At 40.8% G+C, this 18,000-nt stretch overlaps 1 protein-coding gene across 2 annotated transcripts in view; it reads left to right on the top strand.

Annotated features, from left to right (window-relative positions):
* Window positions 1–11,473: 11,473 nt before the first annotated feature.
* Window positions 11,474–18,000, top strand: part of GAB3 (GRB2 associated binding protein 3) — a 152,140-nt gene continuing 145,613 nt past the window's right edge. For both annotated transcript variants that reach the window (XM_072626979.1, XM_072626978.1), the window contains exon 1: window positions 11,474–12,195. In XM_072626979.1, the coding sequence (XP_072483080.1) occupies window positions 12,124–12,195 (72 nt within the window). In that variant the 5' untranslated portion in view covers window positions 11,474–12,123. The remainder of the gene's footprint in view (window positions 12,196–18,000) is intronic.

The following is an 18,000-nucleotide window of genomic DNA, read 5'->3' as shown; positions in this document are numbered from 1 at the left end:
AGACATCAAGAAACAAGCACCGTTTTTAAAAAATGAAAAAATAGAAGAAAATATGAAACATATCATTGGAATAGCAACTGATCAGAAAAAACAGATCCAAAGGAGACCATTTAAGAATTATTGGACTGCCTGAAAACCTAAAAAAGAAGCCTAGACATCCTATGTCAATAAATTATTAAGGAAAACTGCCCCAATATCTTAGAACCAGAGGTAAATAGACATTGAAAGAATTCAATGATCACTTTCCTGAAAGTGATCCCAAAATAAACATTCTCAGGAATATCATAGCTAAATTCCACAGTTCCAAGGTCATGAAAAAAATATTATGAGCAACCAGAAAGAAACAATTCCAATATTGTGGAGCCACGGTCAGGATCACACAAGAGTTTGTGGTCCCCATGTTAAGATAAACAAGAAAGATATTAAGGGGATGAATAGAACCTTGTTAGTTATGATAGACCTCTGGAGAAAATTGAAAGGGAATGGAAAGGAATTCTCAGCTGTATATGACACCTTCATAAAAATTAACCACATATTATCATAAAAACCTCACAAACAAATGCAGAAAATCAGAAATATTAAATGAATCATTCTCAGACCATCAATAAAGGGCTTGGGAAATATAGGGTAAAAATTAACTGGAAATGAAATAATCCTAAAGAATGAGTAGGTCAAAGAACAAATCATAGAAACAATCAATAGTTTAATTAAAGATAATGATGAGACAACATATCAAAATTAGTGGGATGCAGCCAAAGCAGTATTTAAGGGGAAAAATTTACATCTCTGACAGACTGCTTTCCAGTTCTCCTAGCAGTTTTTGTTAAATACTGAATTCTTATTCTAAAAGTTTGGATCTTTGAATTTATCAGACACTAGATTACTATAGTCATTTACTACTGTATATTATGTACCTAATCTATTGCACTGATCCACTCCTCTATTTCATAGCCAGTGCCAGATTGTTTTGATGATTACTGTTTTGTGATATGGTTTGAAATCTGGTATTGCTAGGGTGATCTGATCAATGCCTTTGATATTGTCAGTCTCAAGGACTGATGGAAGATCATGACAAAACTTGGTTGCCCAGAGAAGTTCATCAGTATTGTATGCCAGTTTCATGGTGGCATACTTGCATGGATTCTGAATGACTATACTTTCATGCTTTTCCAGTCACCAATGAAGTGAAGCAGGGCTGTGTGCTGATTCCCACGCTGTTTTTAGCAATGTTGTTGGATGCCTTCAATGAGGATAAAAACAGTATGACAATAAATTATTTAACTTAGAAAGGCTCCAAGTCAAGACTAAGGTGGAGGGAGAATTGGTGAATGACTTTTTGTTTGCAGATGATTGTTCATTCAATGCAAACTCTGGGACTGAGATACAACAGAGTATAGATCAATTTTCTGCTGCTTGAGCTAATTTTGTCCTGACAACACCAAGAAAACAGAGGCTCTCCACCAGCCAGCACCACACCATCTATATGCAGAGCCATTGATTACTGCAAATGGAGAAATTTGAAATGTTGTGGATAAGTTCACTTACCTTGACAATATACTTTCCAGAGATATACACATAGATGTTGAGGCTGTTGCATGCATTGCCAGAGCTAGCTCAGTGTTTGGGAGGCTCTGAAGGAAAGTGTGGGAGACAAGAGGAATTAAGCTATCTACAAACTGAAGGTCTACAGAGCTGTTATGTTGACTTCATTATTGTATGCCTATTAAACCTGGACAGTCTATTAGTGCCATGTCAGGAAACTAAATCACTTCCATCTGAATTATCTTAGGAACATTCTGAAGACCACCTGGCAAGACTAAGATCCTTTCTCAAGATGAACTGCCAAACATTCAAACTCTACTGCAGAGAACACAACTCCAATGGGCTGGTCACATTTTTTGAATGCCAAACATACATTTGCCTAAAAGATGATTTTAAATAGAATTCACACAATGAAAGTGCTTACACAGAGGTTAGAAGCAATACAACGACACTCTCAAGGTCTCTCTGAAGAGCTTTGGAATCAATTGTAAGGCATGGGAGACACTGGCATGGGACTGCTCAGCATGGCATGCCTGCATCAAAGAAGGATCTGTGCTCTATGAGCAAAGCAGAATTTCAGTAGCTCGAAAGAAATGTGAGCTGTGCAAATTTTGAGATATCACCACTCCAAATGTTCATGTGAAGCATTTGTGCCCAACCTGTCATAGAGCTTTCCATGCTCAGTGGTCTGATCAGCCATAGTTGGAAGCATTGTAACCCCACCTAGTAATATCATTTTGATCCTCTTTGAGCATGAGGGACAACAACCAGGGAACTGAGTCAAATTTATAAAAATAAGAGACATTGCACAGTTGACTGATGGTCAAAGGATGTGAACAGGCAGTTTTCAGAAGAAGAAATCAATAGAAATCTATAGTCATGTTAGTCATAAGAAAAAAATGCTCTAAATCACTTGACTAGAGAAATGCAAATAAAAAAATCTCTGAGGTATCATATCACACCCATGAGATTGGCTAACATGATAGAAAAGCAAAATGACAAATGTTGGAAGGGATATGGAAAAATTAGAACACCAATGCACTGTTGGTGAAGTTGTGACCTGGTCCAACCATTCTGGAGAACAACTTGGAACTATTTCAAAAGCACTATAATACTGTGCATACCACCCTTTAACTCAACAACACTTGGTCTGTATTTCAAAGAGATCAGAGAAAAAGGAAAAAAGAGGTATATGTGCAAAAATATTTATAGCAGTTCTTTTTGTGATGGCAAAGAATTGGAAATTGAGAGGATGCCTATAAGTTGGGGAATGGCTGAATAAATTGTGGTATATGATTGTGATGGAATACTATTGTGCTCTAAGAAATGATGACAGGGGATGGAGCCAAGATGACAGATTAGAGGCAACTCAGCTGAACTCTTTCAACATTCCCTCCAGACAACTTTAAAATAACACCTTAAATCAAATTTTGGAGTGGTAGAGCCAACAAAAGGTCAGAGTGAGATATTTTTTCTGGCCTAAGAAAACTTAGGAGGTTGGCAGGAGAAGTTTATAACACCAGGGTGGAAGCCTGTCCAGAGCCACACATGCTGTGGTAGCAAAAGCAGTCATAGCAGCAGCAGTTTTGGAAGTGTTCAGCCCAGAGAAGGTAAAGGGGTCAGAGGACTGGTCAGAAAAAGATTACAGGGGATGTTTTGCTGGCAGTGGATACTGTTGACACTGATTGGCAGCTCTATTGCCCATATGCAATATCGATCACAGTTCTAGAGTGGAGAGGAGCACTCGGGATCAGTCACAAGGCAGCAGGAGCCCCAGTCACAGTTCCAACGAAAAGAGGGCACTAACACTTCTGGCTGCAGGGGACTAGGACACCTTCCTGAGTAAAGACCAGAGTGTACACCAGAAGAACAGTGACCATACCTATCCCAGGATCATACCACCATGGAAGCACAAAAATACTTGCAGACTTACAGAACTAGCTCTGACAACAGCAGCATGAAAAGCCTGCTGCTTGGGACAATGCCTCCCCAGAGGCAGATGAGCAGAACCCAACTTTAATATAAAGTTCAGAGTCAAGAAATAGACTAGAAAAATGAACCAAAAAAAGAATTTGATCATAAAAAGCTATTGTGGTGGCAGGAAACACCAAGACATAAACTCAAAAGAAGACAATAATGTGAAAACAGCTATAAACAAAACCTCAAAGAAAAGTGCTAATTGAACCAAAGCCCAACTGGAAGAGTTAAGAAAACAGAAGAATGGTAGAGGAAAAATTGGGAAAAGGAAATGAGAGTGAAGTAAGAAAATTCTGAAATGAGAATTAACAGCTTGGTAAAAGAGGCACAAAAAATACTGAACAAAATAACACCTTAAAAAACAGAATTGTCCTAATAGTAAAAGAGGCACAACAACTCACTGAAGAAATGAACTCCTTCAAAAGTAGAATAGGCCAAATGGAAAAGGTGGTACAAAATTTCATTAAAGAAAATTATTCCTTTAAAATTAAAGTGGGCAAATCTATTATGTACAATTTGCTATTCCTTTTAAATATATAATAAATTTATCATGTAAAAAAGTTAGAATTGGGCGAATGGAAGCTAATGGCTCCATGAAGCATCACAAAACAACAAAAAGTCAAAATAAATAAAAAAGAGAAAAAAAATGTGACCTCATTGGAAAAACACCTGATTTGAAAAATAGATCGAAGAGAGGTAATTTAGGAATTATTGAGCTACCTTAAAGTCATGATCAAAAAAAAATCTAGACATCATATTTAAGAAATTATCAGGGAAAACTTCCCTGATATCTTAGATCCAGAGGGGAAAATAGAAAAAAAAAATCCACTAATTACCCCCTGAAAAAGATTCCCAAATGAAAACTCCTAAGAATATTACAGAAAAATTCCAGAGCTCCCAAGTCAAAGAGAAAATACTTTTAAGCAGTCAGAAAGAAATCATTCAAATACTGTGGAGCAACAATTAGGATCACACAAGATTTAGGGGCTTCCTCATTAAAGGAGCTGAGGTGTCAGAATATGATACTACATAGGGCAAAGGAGCTAAGATAGGAATCACCTACCCAGCAAAACTGAGTATAATTCTTCAGGGAAAAAAATGGATATTTAATGAAATAGAAGACTTTCAAGAATTCTTGATGAATAGACCAGACCTGACTAGAAAATCTGACAAACACAAGACTCAAGAGAAGCATGAAAAGATAAACATGAAAGACTAATTATAGGGTCTCAGTAAAATTAAACTTACACTCCTATTTGGAAAGATGATATATGTAACTCCTAAGAACTTTCTCACTATTAGAGAGAGTTTACAAGGGAGTTTACATAGATAGAGGGCATGGATGTTAGTCAATTATGTTGTAATGATCTAAAATAAATGAGGGGCAGGGGAGAAAAAAGAATATACTAGGTGAAGGGGAAGGGAAAAGTAGAAAGTAGAAAATTTTCTCACATAAAAGAAGCAGAGCTTTTACAGGGGAAAGGAAAATCGAGGTGTAGTGGGGAATCCTTAAATCTCATTCTTATTGGAATTAGTTCAAAGAGGGAAGTATATATATATATATATATGTATATATATATATATACATATATATATATATATACACACACATATATACATACACACACACATAGAGTTGTGTATAGAAATGTAGCTTACTCAATAGGGAAATAGGAGGGTAGAAAAAAAGGGAGGATGTTAAAAGGGAAGGCAGATTAAGGAAGGCAGTGGTTAGAAGCAAAATAGAATTTTGAGGAGGGACAGGATACGAGAGAAGAAACAGAAGAAAATGGGATAGAGGAAAATACACAGTAATCATAACTGTGGATGTGAATGGAATGAGCTCACCCATAAAATGGAAGCAAATAGCAGAATGGATTAGATATCAGAATCCAGCAATATGTTGTTTACAAGAGACATATTTGAAAGACACACCGATTTAAAGGAAAAGACTAGAGCAGAATCTAATGTGCTTCAGCTGAACTAAAAAAAGCAGGGGTAGCAATCATGATCTCAGACAAAACAAAAACAAAGATAGACCTAATGAAAAGGGATAATCAGAGAAACTATTTTGCTAAAAGGTACCATAGACAATGAAGTAACATCAAAAAATTTTGCAGCAAGTTTCTCTGATAAAGACTTCATTTCTCAAATATATGCCACATATTGAACTAAGTCAAATCTGTATGAATAAGAGTCATTCCACAATTGATAAATGGTGAAATGATGTAAATGGGTAATTTTCAGAAGAAGAAATCAAAGACAGCTATAGTCATATGAAAAAATGCTCTAAATCACTATTGATTAGAGAAATGCAAATTAAAACAACTCTGAGACACCACCTGAGACCTATCAGAGATAACAAATGCCAGAGAGAATGAAGGAAAAATAGGTACACTAATGAATTGTTGGTGAAGTAGTGAATTGGCCCAACCATTCTGGAGAAAGATTTGAAACTGTGTCCAAAGCATTATAAAACTGTGCATGCCCTTTGACCTAGGTCTGTATCCCAAAGAGATCAAAGAAGGAAGAAAAGGATCTATAGGTACAATCGTATTTATAGCAGCTCTTTTTGTGATGGCAGGTAGAGAATGAGAAATTGATGATGATGCCCATAAAATGAGGAATGAATGAACAAGTTGTGGCATTTGATTGTGATGGAGTACTACTGTACTATAAGAAATGATCGGGGCGGGGGGTAGTTTCAGAAAAACGTGGGAAGACCTGTATGTACTAATGCAAAGACAAGTGAGAAGAACCAGGAGATCACTGTGCACATTAATAGCAATGTTGTAATGGTGATCAACTCTGAAAGACCTTAACTACTCTGATCCAAGACAATTCCAAAAGACCCATGATGAAAAATACTGCCCACCTCCAGAGAGAGAACTGATGAACTCTTAGTGCAGATCAAAGTATAATGTTCTCACTTTTGTTAATTTTCTTGATTTTTTGGAAATATGACTAATATGGAAATATATTCTTTTTGGGATACAGACCTGGGAAAATAGATCAAGGAGATATAATTTAAGAATTATTGAACTACAGTAATACCACTAGTAGCTCTGCATCCCAAAGAGATTTTCAAAAAGGAAAAGGACTCACTTATACAAGAGTACTTATAGCAGCTCTTTTTTTGTGGTGGCAAAAAATTGGAGACTGAGGGGATGTCCATCAATTGAGGAATAGCTGAACAGGTTGTGGCATATAATTGTGATGGAGTACTACTGTGCTGTGGGAAATAACAAAGGGGATGGTTTCAGAAAAGCACGATAAAACCTATATGAACTGATGCAAAATGAAAGTGAGAAGAACCAGGAGATCATTGTGCACATTAACAACAATGTTGTGATGATGATCAACTGTGAAAGACGATTATTCTGATCAGTACAAGGAGTCAAGACAATTCTAAAGGACTCATGTTGAAAAAATACTATCCACTTCCAGAGAGAGAACTGATGAACTCTGAGTGCAAATTGAAGTATAACTTTCTTACTTTATTTTTCTTACTTTTAAAAAATGTGGCTAGTATGGAAATATGCTTTGCATGATTTCACAAGTATAATTGATATTATATTGCTTGCCTTCTCAGTGGATGGAGTGGGAGGAAGGAAGAGAATTTAGAATTTGAAATTTAAGAAGAACAGAATGTTTAAACTAAATAATTTTTTATTATACAAATAATGTATTTTTAAAAAAGAAATTATGAGTATTATGATTTCAGAAAAACCTGGGAAGATTTTTATGAACTGATGCAAAGTTAAGTGAACAGAACCAGGAGAACATTTTACATAGTAACAACAAAATTGTAAGGATGATCAGCTGAAAGAATTCGTTGCTCTAATCAATAGAATGATTCGACACAATTTCAAGGGACTCATGATGAAAAATGCTGTCCATCTCCAGAGAGATTAAATTCTGAGTGCAGATTAAAACGTATTGTTTTCCACGTCCTTTATTTTTCTTGCCTTTTTTTCTTTTTGCAGCATAGCTAAGGTGGAAATGTTTCATACTTCATATATATGTATATATATATTATACATATTATATATATATATAGTGGGCCTCATATTGCTTGCCTTCTCAGTGGGTGGAGGAGGGACTGGATGGAGATAAAGCATTTGGAACTCAAAATTTTAAAAAGTGAATGTTAAAAATAAATTAATTTGGAAAAAAAAAAGAACCCTCAAAATATTGATGAGAAAAGTTCCAGAAATTTCAAATATACTTCAGCAAGTTTGTCAATTACAATGTCATAATATTTGCAGTTTTCACACTCCAAGTCTCAAAAGGTCTTGAAAAGGAGCATTTCTTATTATTCAGAAGTTTAAAAGGCTAAAATTTAATGATTTTTAATGTTTCTATTGTAGAGCCATTTATGGTAAACTTGACACAATTTGTGGGTAAAAGAAAGTGTTCTACGAACTAAAATGGATAATTAATAACAAAACTCATTATATTGGTTCAAGAAAGGAATAAAAATGGTTCTTCCTTAAAGAAATATAATGCTCTCTATGTTTTGTTTTATTTTTATTTGTTCTGTTCAATATTTCTCAATGACATTTCATTCTAGTTTGTCAGCACTTGGAGTATTGCAGGTCCATGCTGCCCATTGTGTGTTTGACATTTCTAATGTAGGGATTGATTGTTTTTCTTTTGAATTATATAATACATTAAAATGTAGCTTTCAAAACTGTCCTGCTTGTCTGTGATTCTTTCTAATCTTCTTTCTTTTCCATTCTCATGGTGGGAAGGAGAGAGGGGAACCCTATCCCTATCTCTTTCTCCTCATTGGAAAAAGAAAAAACAAACAAACAACCTAATAACCAAAATGTACAATGAAGCAAAACAGATTTCCTCATTGCTTTGTCTAAAAAATTATTTCTCATTTTACATCCTGGAGTCTATCACCTCTCTATGAAGGGGTTGGTAGCATATTCGATTCTCAGGAATTGTGGCCATTACATTGGTCAGAGTTCTTAAATCTTTAAAGTTGTTTTTTCTTTGCATTGTTGTTATTGTATAAATTGTTTTGATTCTGCTTAGTTTCAGCTGCACCAGTTCATATGTCTTCCCAGTTTTCTCTGAAACTTGCAATGATATTCCATTATATTCATGAACTATAATTTATTCAGTCGTTCTCCAATTAACAGGTACTCTCTTAGTTTCCAGTTCTCTGCCACTAATAAATGAACTAATAAATAAGTTTGTCCATGTGGGTCCTTTTCCTCTTTCTTTGATCTCCTTGTGGATAATGGTCTAGTAGTGGTATCACTGGGTTGAAGGGTCTGCACAGTTGAGCAACTTTTCAGGCATAGTTCCAAATTGCTTCCAGAATGGCTGGACCAATCCACAATAGCTCCACCAACAGTATATTAATGTGAGCCATGCCAGTAAAATATGACGACAATCAAACTGCCATGGTAGTATTTTACAGAGGTAGACAAAATAATAAGAAAATTCATTTGGAGAATCAAAAGTACTAGAATCAAAAGAAATGATGAGAAAAAGAGAGGAATGAAAGGGGACTGGTACTTTTAGATCTCAAGCAATATTATAATGGAATAATCATCCCAAAAAATAGAAAAATCTATTGAACAAACAGGATAAACAAGAATCAGAAAAAAGAAATTAAACTTAACATTCCAATGTCAATAAACTTGTGAACATGATCTACTTGGAGAACTTCCTATTTGAAAATAACTTTTGGGAAAACTGAAAAACAGCTTGGTTAAAAAAAATAAATTTAGACCAACATCTTTCACTAGTTACCACAGTTAACTCAACAGGGATATTTAACCTTAATCTAAAAGACTACATTATAAAAAATTTAGAAGAGAAGCAGATCAAGTACTTTTCACAGTTGTGGCCAGGAGAATTCTTAGTCAAATGGGGAATAGAAGAGATCACAAAAGATAATATAGATAATTTTGATGACACAAAATTGAAAAGCTTTTCCCCAAATAAAATCAATATAGCTAGGCTAAGAAGGGAAACCATTGACATTTAAGAGATCCTTGCATCAAATATCTCTGATAAGGGTTTGATATCCAAAATAGATAGGGGATTAATAGAAATATAAAAAAAAAACCAAGAGTCATTCCCCCAACTGATACAGAGTCAAATGACATAAATAAATGTTTCCAGAAGAATTTTAAATTATCAGCCAATATATGGGAGGTTGCTCCAAATCACTGATAATGAGAGACTAGAAGTCAAATTAACTCAAACATTTAACCTCATATACATCAGCAAAGATGACAAGATGGAAATAGTCATTGTTTGGTGGGGAGATGGAAGTTTCTTGGAACACACTGTTGATCCAGGTGTAAATTAATCTAAAGCAGTTTAGAATTGTTTTGAAAGTGACTAAATCATCCATAGTCATTGACCCAGAGAGCCTGCTTTTAGTTATATATCCCAAGGAGTTCAAACACAGAAAGTTTCCATATATGCCCAAATATTCATAGTTATATTTTCTGTGGTAGCAAAGAATTAAAAATAAAGTAGATTTCCATTGCTTGGGGAATGGCTAAACAAATTATGGGTCATGAATGCAATGGAATATTCTCGTTGTGTCAGAAATGACATGAGTAATTCCTAGAAGCCTGAGAAGACTTAAATGAATTGATACAAAAGGAAGTAAAGCAGAAGCAGGAAATTATAATACACAAAGACTCCAACGATGTAGATGGATACAGTGTAATTCTAATGCCTAAGGTTGACCCCAGAGGAGAGTTGAGGAAATGTATCTCCTGGCTCTTTGTCATTGCTGAGCCAGGAACTATGGGCAGGGAGCTTTGCATGGACTTTCCAATTGTTGACATCTTGGTTAGCTTTGCTAAACTTCCCTCCACCCCACTTTTTTTGAACATCTTTGTTACAAGGATGCATTGCTTACTAGCTGGGAGGGAAAGGGAGATGTTTAGAAATGAATGTGATATAAACATCAAAGGCACCAATAACAGTTAAGATACGTGTTTTCAGAAGAGCCTTGGGTGAAGTCAGTCCAGTTACTTGGGTTCTAGTCTCAGCTCTGTTGCTAACAGGCTGCGTGATCTTGAGCAAGTCCCTTGCCCTCCCGTTTTCTCCTCTGTCCTCTGAAGGAAGGTTTCATCCCCAGTCCTGCCAATTCCCTTTCAAGGGAAAGAAGAGAAAGAGAGAGGCGGTTTGATGAGGACAAGTCGTGCCTCTGTGCCTAGAGTTGGGCTGAGTAGCGTCCTACATGATCATTCCATATGGAAGAGCTCATGCTCTGGGCCAGGCTTTGATCAAACCGGGTTCTGTTTGAATTAACAATCATTTTGCAAACAAGCGCTCGAGCCTGAGACACGCAAATACCCTGGCACACAATTTTCTTTCCTGCCTCTCTTTCTTCCCCTTCCCTATATACAGTGCTAGCTGCAGCTTGGCTCCTCCCCCTGAGCCCCTAACACCCCTTCCCCTTCCCAGGAGATGGAGGAGAAGAAGCCACTACAGAAAGCCTGGGTACGGGCATGGGCAGCAGCACTACTGTTTCCCCAGTGAAAGAGAAGGTTGGGGGTATTGCCTCACCACCATTACCCCTACCTCCAGCCTGGCGGGCAGGCAGGGAGGAAGGCAGAAAGAGAGGGAGAGAGGCAGGCAAAGAAAGAGGGAGGCAGGCAGAGAAGGAAGGAAAGAGGGAGGCAGGCAGGCAGGGAGGCAGAAAGCAGGCAGAGAAAGAGGGAAAGAGGCAGGCAGAGAAAGAGGGAGGGAGGAGGGAAAGACTGAGGGAGGCAGGCAGGCAGGCAGGGAAAGAGAGAGGGAGGAGGGAGGAAGGAGGCAGAGGCCGGCTTGTTCTGGTCTATCTGGTGATCTAGGCTTTTTTTCCTTTTTGCCCTGGGCCTGATCTCTTTCCCTGTTTCTTCTTTCTCAACAAATACTCCTGAACAGCTCCCCGAGGGCCAGTGACTAAGGAGGCTGGGCTGGGGCCAGATGAGTCTGCGGCCTTGGCCAGCCCGGCTCCCCAGTGCTCTGGGGCTGGGGGGCTGGCCACCCCCTTCCCCTTCCCCTTCATCACCGCCCCCCGCCCCGCCTGGCCTCCGGGCCCAGCCCAACCCAGCCAGCGGCGGCGGCAGCAGCAGCAGCGGCAGCGGCGGCAGCTGCAGGCGGCTGATGTTGGCAGCTGGAGGCTGGCGGCTGGCGGGGCTCGCAGCATGCTGTGCCTCTGGTGGGAGGGCAGTCTGGGGCTGCCTGGCTCTCTGAGCAATGTCACGACTTCCTTCTGGTGGCAACAACAAATCCAGGGGCAACCTGAGCAGCAGCCGGCCTGGAGGCCAGCTGGAGGAAGCTGTGCGCTGTTGCTAGTTTCAAATTAGCAGAACAGAGGCACACGGCCCCGCACGCAGGCTCTCCTCCTCCTCCTCCTCCTCCTCCTCCTCCTCCTCCTCCTCCTCCTCCTCCTCGTCACCCTCCTCCTCGCCCAAGTCCTTCTCCTGCTCCTCATCTCCCTCCTCCCCTTCCTCCTCCCCCGCCTCCACCCCCGCCTCTCCAGTGAGCAAGGGAGTGGAGGCTGGAGGCTGGAGGCTGAGGCTGGAGGCCAGAAGCCGGCCACTTGGAGGATAGGAGGACAAGGTGAAGACAATGAGCACGGGCGATGTGGTTTGCACCGGCTGGCTCATCAAGTCGCCCCCTGAAAGGAAGCTTAAGAGATATGTAAGTAGCCACGACTAACTCACTTGTCGGCTTTTCATTTGGGGAGGAGGCTCGTCGCTGGGGAGCCCTGGGACTGAAGGGTCAGTGCATCTCCCAATGCCCAGCCAGGCCAAGGGAGGCTGCACGACTCTTCCTAGCCTCTTGCTGACCAGTTGGGCTCCTATGCAACAGTTTAGGTCACAGCCACACCCCAGTTTCTGTTGCCCTTCTTGGGAGCCTGGAGTCCCCCGGGATTTCTGGAAGAGGTAAAAAGCAGCCCTTCTAGGGTGAGCCTGTGGAGCCATCACTGGTCCCCGGCAGGAGTGCCAAAGTGAGGACTGGCATCTGGCTTGACAGAAGTAGCTTGGGAAGCTCAAGGGGGGCTAGGTGCTCATTTGCCTGTGGTGCTTCTTACTCCATGTGCTCTCTCTGTAGGAGGTTTAAATGGCTAAGCAACCTTTGTTGTTGTTACTTCTGCCGCTGTTTCGGTTGTTGTCGTGTGGTGATGGTGGTGGTGGGTGGTGGTGGTGGTGGTTGTTAGGAAATGCGGGACCCGGGCCTGGCTGGGAGTTTCAGAGGTTCAGAAAGTGAAATAGATGCATGTGGCCATTGCCCTAAAGGGAAGCAGCAGGTGTACAGTGGAAAAAGCCCACTGAGAGGCCTGGGTCTCAGCTCTGCTGCCCAGTCTTCCGACTGATAGGACCGTGTGGGAGTTTCTCACCTCTCTTAGCCTCAGTTTCTGCATCTGTAAAATGGGGATTATGATGCTCGTAGAGCCCTCTACCTCCCAAGGCTGCCATGAAACTTACGAGAGACCATCCAGGTCAAGCTTTTTGCCAGTGTTATGGCTCCGTGTGAATATCAGAAATGATTATGAGCACACAGAACGCACCAAAGTCTAGTTTGAGGCAAGGGGCCAAACCCATTTCATTCTTGATAGTGCCTTTTGTTGCATGGGAAGGTGTTTTTGCAGATATGTCAAGGCAGACTTTCCAGGTATGAGGTCTTTAAAAAATGTTTCCAATTGGGAATGGCAGTAAGCTTCATAATGCCTCAGTCCATAATGCTTCCGAGCTTTCTCTAACATCTTCTAGAGGCAATGTCCTCAAGGGCTTAAGCCCTTCAGAAATGATGCACTTCCCTTGCCTGAAAGGCTGAAAGATGCTGAGTGAATTCGGGGTCTAGGGCTTGAGGGCAGTTAAGAGGGCAGCTAATCCAACCTTTCATTTTATGGGAGAGGAAACTGAGTTGCCGAGGACTGAAGTCACTTGCTGAAGATTACACGGCTAGGAAGTAGCAGAGCTTGGCTGGTGAAAATTTTCCATCTAAATCTGGGGTTTTTAACCTTTTTGTGTCACAGACCCCTTGGCAGTCTGGTGAAGTCCTAAGGACTCCAAATCAAGCTTTTAAATGCATAAAGTAAAATCCATGAACTTACAAAGGAAACCAAATTGTATTGGAATACAGTTATCTCTCTCTTCCCCTCTCTCTGTATCTCTCTGTGTATTTCTCTCTCTCCCTCCTCTTTCCCCCTCCCTCCCTCTCTTTGTATCTCTCTCCCTCTGTATCTCCCTCTATCTCTATCTCCTTCTCTCTGTATTTCTCTCTCTCTCTCTCTCTCTCTCTCTCTCTCTCTCTCTCTTCTCTCCTCTCTAATAAAGAATCCTTGATCTAAATGATTATGTTTCAAATTAGGTGATTAATCAAGTTGTGCCCAGCATTTCTTCTCAATCTCTACTCCCCACCCCAGGGTCCTGGTGAAATGAGTTACTGTCAACCTTCCCTGTAGAAGGCAATAAGACAAGCTCTTGGGAGCACACATACCTTCCGACCAGTCCAGCAAGGCTTTGTCAGTGCCATGACCTGGCCACTTTGCACTGAAATCCCAGGGCCTGCAGTTTCATGCCAGCTTTCAGAGACTTGATTTCCACTCCACATTTTTCCCATGTGAACAATAACTGCCATAGCTTCCCTCCAGGGAGTTACCTAGAAATAGCTTTCAGGACAGGGTGGTTTATTTTGGCCAGGGGCTGACCTCCTGGGTAAATCGGTTTCAAAGGTCCCAGCCTCTCTCGCCCTTGGGAGATGGGGGGCCCAGGATTGAGGCTGTCACCTATTCAATTATAATACAAAGTGATTCATTGAATATGCTGAAGTTGGGGATTGGGTTGGGGGACTAATGGGAGGGGTTTTTTATACTGGATGGATGAGAGCAAATCTAATGGAACTGATCCTCTACACAACTGACTCGACAATGAGAAAGACAATAATGTCACAGTTACAGAACACCTTAAAGAGTGGACCTAGAAACAACCTGGGTCTTGAATTGAAGCCCACAAAGTCTATGGAGTGCTCCTTGTGAGGCAGACGAGACCTTCAGCAGACCTGAGGTCTTATTCCTTATACACACATTTCTAGGCAACTGCACCTGAAGCTGCCTGGGAGTTTCTTTCCCTCTCTCCTCCTTTCCCTGTGCCTGGGGGCCCCGTCTCCTGACCGCCCTTAGAAGGGACCCTTTAGTAGCTCCTGATTGTTTGTTCAGATGAAAGCTGACATGTTTGAGAACCATTTCCTTTTCCTGGCTCCGAGGGGGATGGTGGAGATCTGCAACGCTAACCGCTTCCCTCCATATCTATACCATGTGAGTGTGGGGTAGTCTTTGTCCAACCACACAGAGAGAGTGTCAGGGAGACCCGAAGATTGCACATAAGCCCTAGATTCACCCAGCGGGTTTAATTACTAAGGACTCAATACAATGAACTCGATGACTCAGGATGTGGAGAAGGTAAGGGAGGGCCGAAAGCTCTCATCACATAGCGGAGCTGACAGTGATACAGTGATATACGTTGGGCTAGGCTGTCCAAGAGTGGAGTTAATTGCCATCCCAGAATCTTAGGCTCTCGAAGTTGGAAAAGAGTTCACCGGCTCGTTAGTCCAACCTGGGCTTGGATAAGCAATCTGACTGCAATGTCTGCAACAAATGGCCAAGCGCTTTCTGCTCCAAAGCCTCCTGGGAGTGGAAAGCCACCACTTTCTCAGGCAGCCCTCTCACTTTAGAGAAGTTTCACTAACAGCTCTTCACATGGAGCTGAAGTTTGCCTCTGCAGTTTACATACAGTCACTGCAATCTATCCTGGGACCAAGAAGAGCAAATCTAGTCCTTATTCCACTTGACAGCCATTCCGATACTGGAAGGCAACTGTCATGTCCCCCAGTGCCATCTCATCTCCAGACTCAGCTTGCCTGGTTTATATAGCATTATCAGTTTTTGAGCTAGTTGATAGTTTGGAAATTATTGTCTAGCTCCCTTATTTTACAGTGGAGGAAAACTGAGATCGAAGGATGTTGGCCCCTGAGTGCAAAGTCAATGGGGATTTTCCCATTCTTGTTTAGGATCTTTCCATCTGAGCTGACAAGGGTTTGATATTTTCTTAAGGCTTCATTGATACAGTAAAGGTATGTCTGATTCATACATGTTCATCCTTCAACACTGCAATGGGTTGGTGTCCATCCATGTTGTTGGTGGTGGCTACTCCCTCCAATGGTGCAAGTCCCCACCATGCACACCTACTCATACTGTGGGTTTCTTGAGCATGCCCTCTCATAAAACCTCCACAGGACTTCTATTCAACACCAGGTGGGAGAGATTCGCAGCATTTTAGAGGTCCTAGTGCTGCAGAAACCTGTTTGTTATCTTTCTTTATTTTCTGGTCATATGCTTCTTTGGGGATATTTTTTACTCCTCTTATCTCCTTGATGATACTTTTCATGTGCCTGTCACAATTAATAACATGCAAATGCCTATTTCTGTGCACCTCTGGCAACCCATCTTTTATTTGTTATGTAAAACCTGCTACTTTAGGTGGCACATCTAGAGGGAACATGTCTTCTCTGGAAATCTTTCTTCCTTCAGGGCTCAGCTTGGGGATCACCTTCACCTTCACATCTCCCCTGATCCCTCCCAGTTATTACTGTTCTTTGCCTCCTTTATTTCCTTGTTGTAGGCTTATTTGTCGGGAAAATGTAAGCTCCCGTGAGCCGGAACGATTTCCTTTTGTTTCTTGTGTCCTCAGTCCCTTAGCCCCTGTCACATACATAATAGGCACCTAGAAATGTCTGAAATTAATTGAGGGGAGAGTGTGCTAAGTGTCAACTTTGCTTTTGAAGGCTCTAAGTGAATAAAGTATAGCCTCATCACTCTCAAGGATTCCTTTGGCACAATGCTACTTTCGGGGTATGCCAAAAAAAAAGCAACCTGAAAAAGAAACCATACATTTTAGTCCATGGTTGAGGAGCCGTGATTTTCTCCTATAAAGGCTGTCTGAAGTAAAAAGTATGTTCACGTAGGTATGGGTCATCCTTGCCTTTCATCATAATATGTTTCTAGAAACTGTGCTGGAAAACAGAACTGGGGAAAACCAGACGATTGTTTCTTCATTAACTCATTTTCTCAAATCTGTATGGACTTTTGAGTTAACTTTTTCACCACTAGGAAGATATCTTGTGTTGGCAAAGTTTACATTCAGAAAGTCAGATTTTAGAGCTGGGAAAGACTTTAAGAATCATTTAATCAGATCAACCCCCTCTTTTTCCACATGAGGAAAGTAGGTAGAATTTGTTATTCACTTTCCATTTAGGGAGAGCAGATTTCTAATGTGTCCAGAGAAAAGATAGGCATGGTGTCATAGACCACAGTTCTCTAGCGTAAGTTATGCCAGAAGGAATGGGGAGCTCTCAAGAATGAAATTCTAAAGACATAAAGAAAAATAATTGTGACAAGGAAGAAAATGAGAAAGTTGTCTAAAAAGACTGATAGAACATACAGGGAATTCTTCGAACAAATTGGATTTTTAAAATTCATTTCAGTAAACATTTACTAAGCACCTACTCTGTATCAGGTACTGTGCTAAACACTTATTAAAACAGACAGAAGATGGAATGTATGGCAGGTAACAGGGCAGGCTGAATACAAAAGCATGGCCCAAAGAACAAAGTTGGCCTGAAGAAAGGCTGTGTTCATGTGTGATGCCAATATGGAACACCGCATCTAATTTCAGATTTTTTTTTAACATATTGATTGGTTTTGGTGATTTTTAAAAATTGTTTGTTATAAGGGATGGCTCCTTGAGAGTAGGGGAGGAATACAGGGAAGGAGGGGGAAGATATCTTGGTGACATAAAAACAAAAAAATAGCAAGAAAAATCTGGAATAAAACTCAAAGCCTGGCCCAGTCCTCTAAGAGTGCAGGGATCATGCAGGGAGTGATGTTAGTGAAGAAAACTCAAGGATAGCAATGAGCTAAAAACATTTTGTAGTGGGAGAGCAGCAGGTGGGCCTCTGGCTGCCCTTGCTTCAAGGGGGTCATTGGGATACTGCCTGAGCATCTTTGATGACTCTGAATGGCCTTTGCCCTGGGAAAGACAGAGCACAGGAGGAAGTACAGTTGGATGTTTGCAGAGGGGAAACTTGTTCATATAGATGAGATCATGATGTCCCTGAGGCCCACAAGGGCAAGGTGACTTATCCAAGGCCAAGTGGGGCATATGCAGCATAGCCAGGATCAGAACCCAGCAGTCTTCATGTGTCAAATGAGGGCTTACATCTAACCTGACTCATATAGGCAGGTTTATTTTCTCCAAGAAAACCAAGGAATGAGTTGGAGTGGGGAACTGTCATTAACCAATAGGCTGATACATGTTCAAATTAAGTTCCAGAGAAAGAAGATGGGGTTGTTTTTTTAAGGCATCATTAGGTGAGCACACTGTCTAAAATTGGACAAAATGGAGAATGACAGCACATTTAACGAAGCTGAAAAGGGAGGGGAGC

This window comes from Notamacropus eugenii, chromosome X, assembly GCF_028372415.1.
Source record: "Notamacropus eugenii isolate mMacEug1 chromosome X, mMacEug1.pri_v2, whole genome shotgun sequence".
NCBI lineage: Eukaryota > Metazoa > Chordata > Mammalia > Diprotodontia > Macropodidae > Notamacropus > Notamacropus eugenii.
This window is presented reverse-complemented; position numbering and strand designations above follow the sequence as displayed.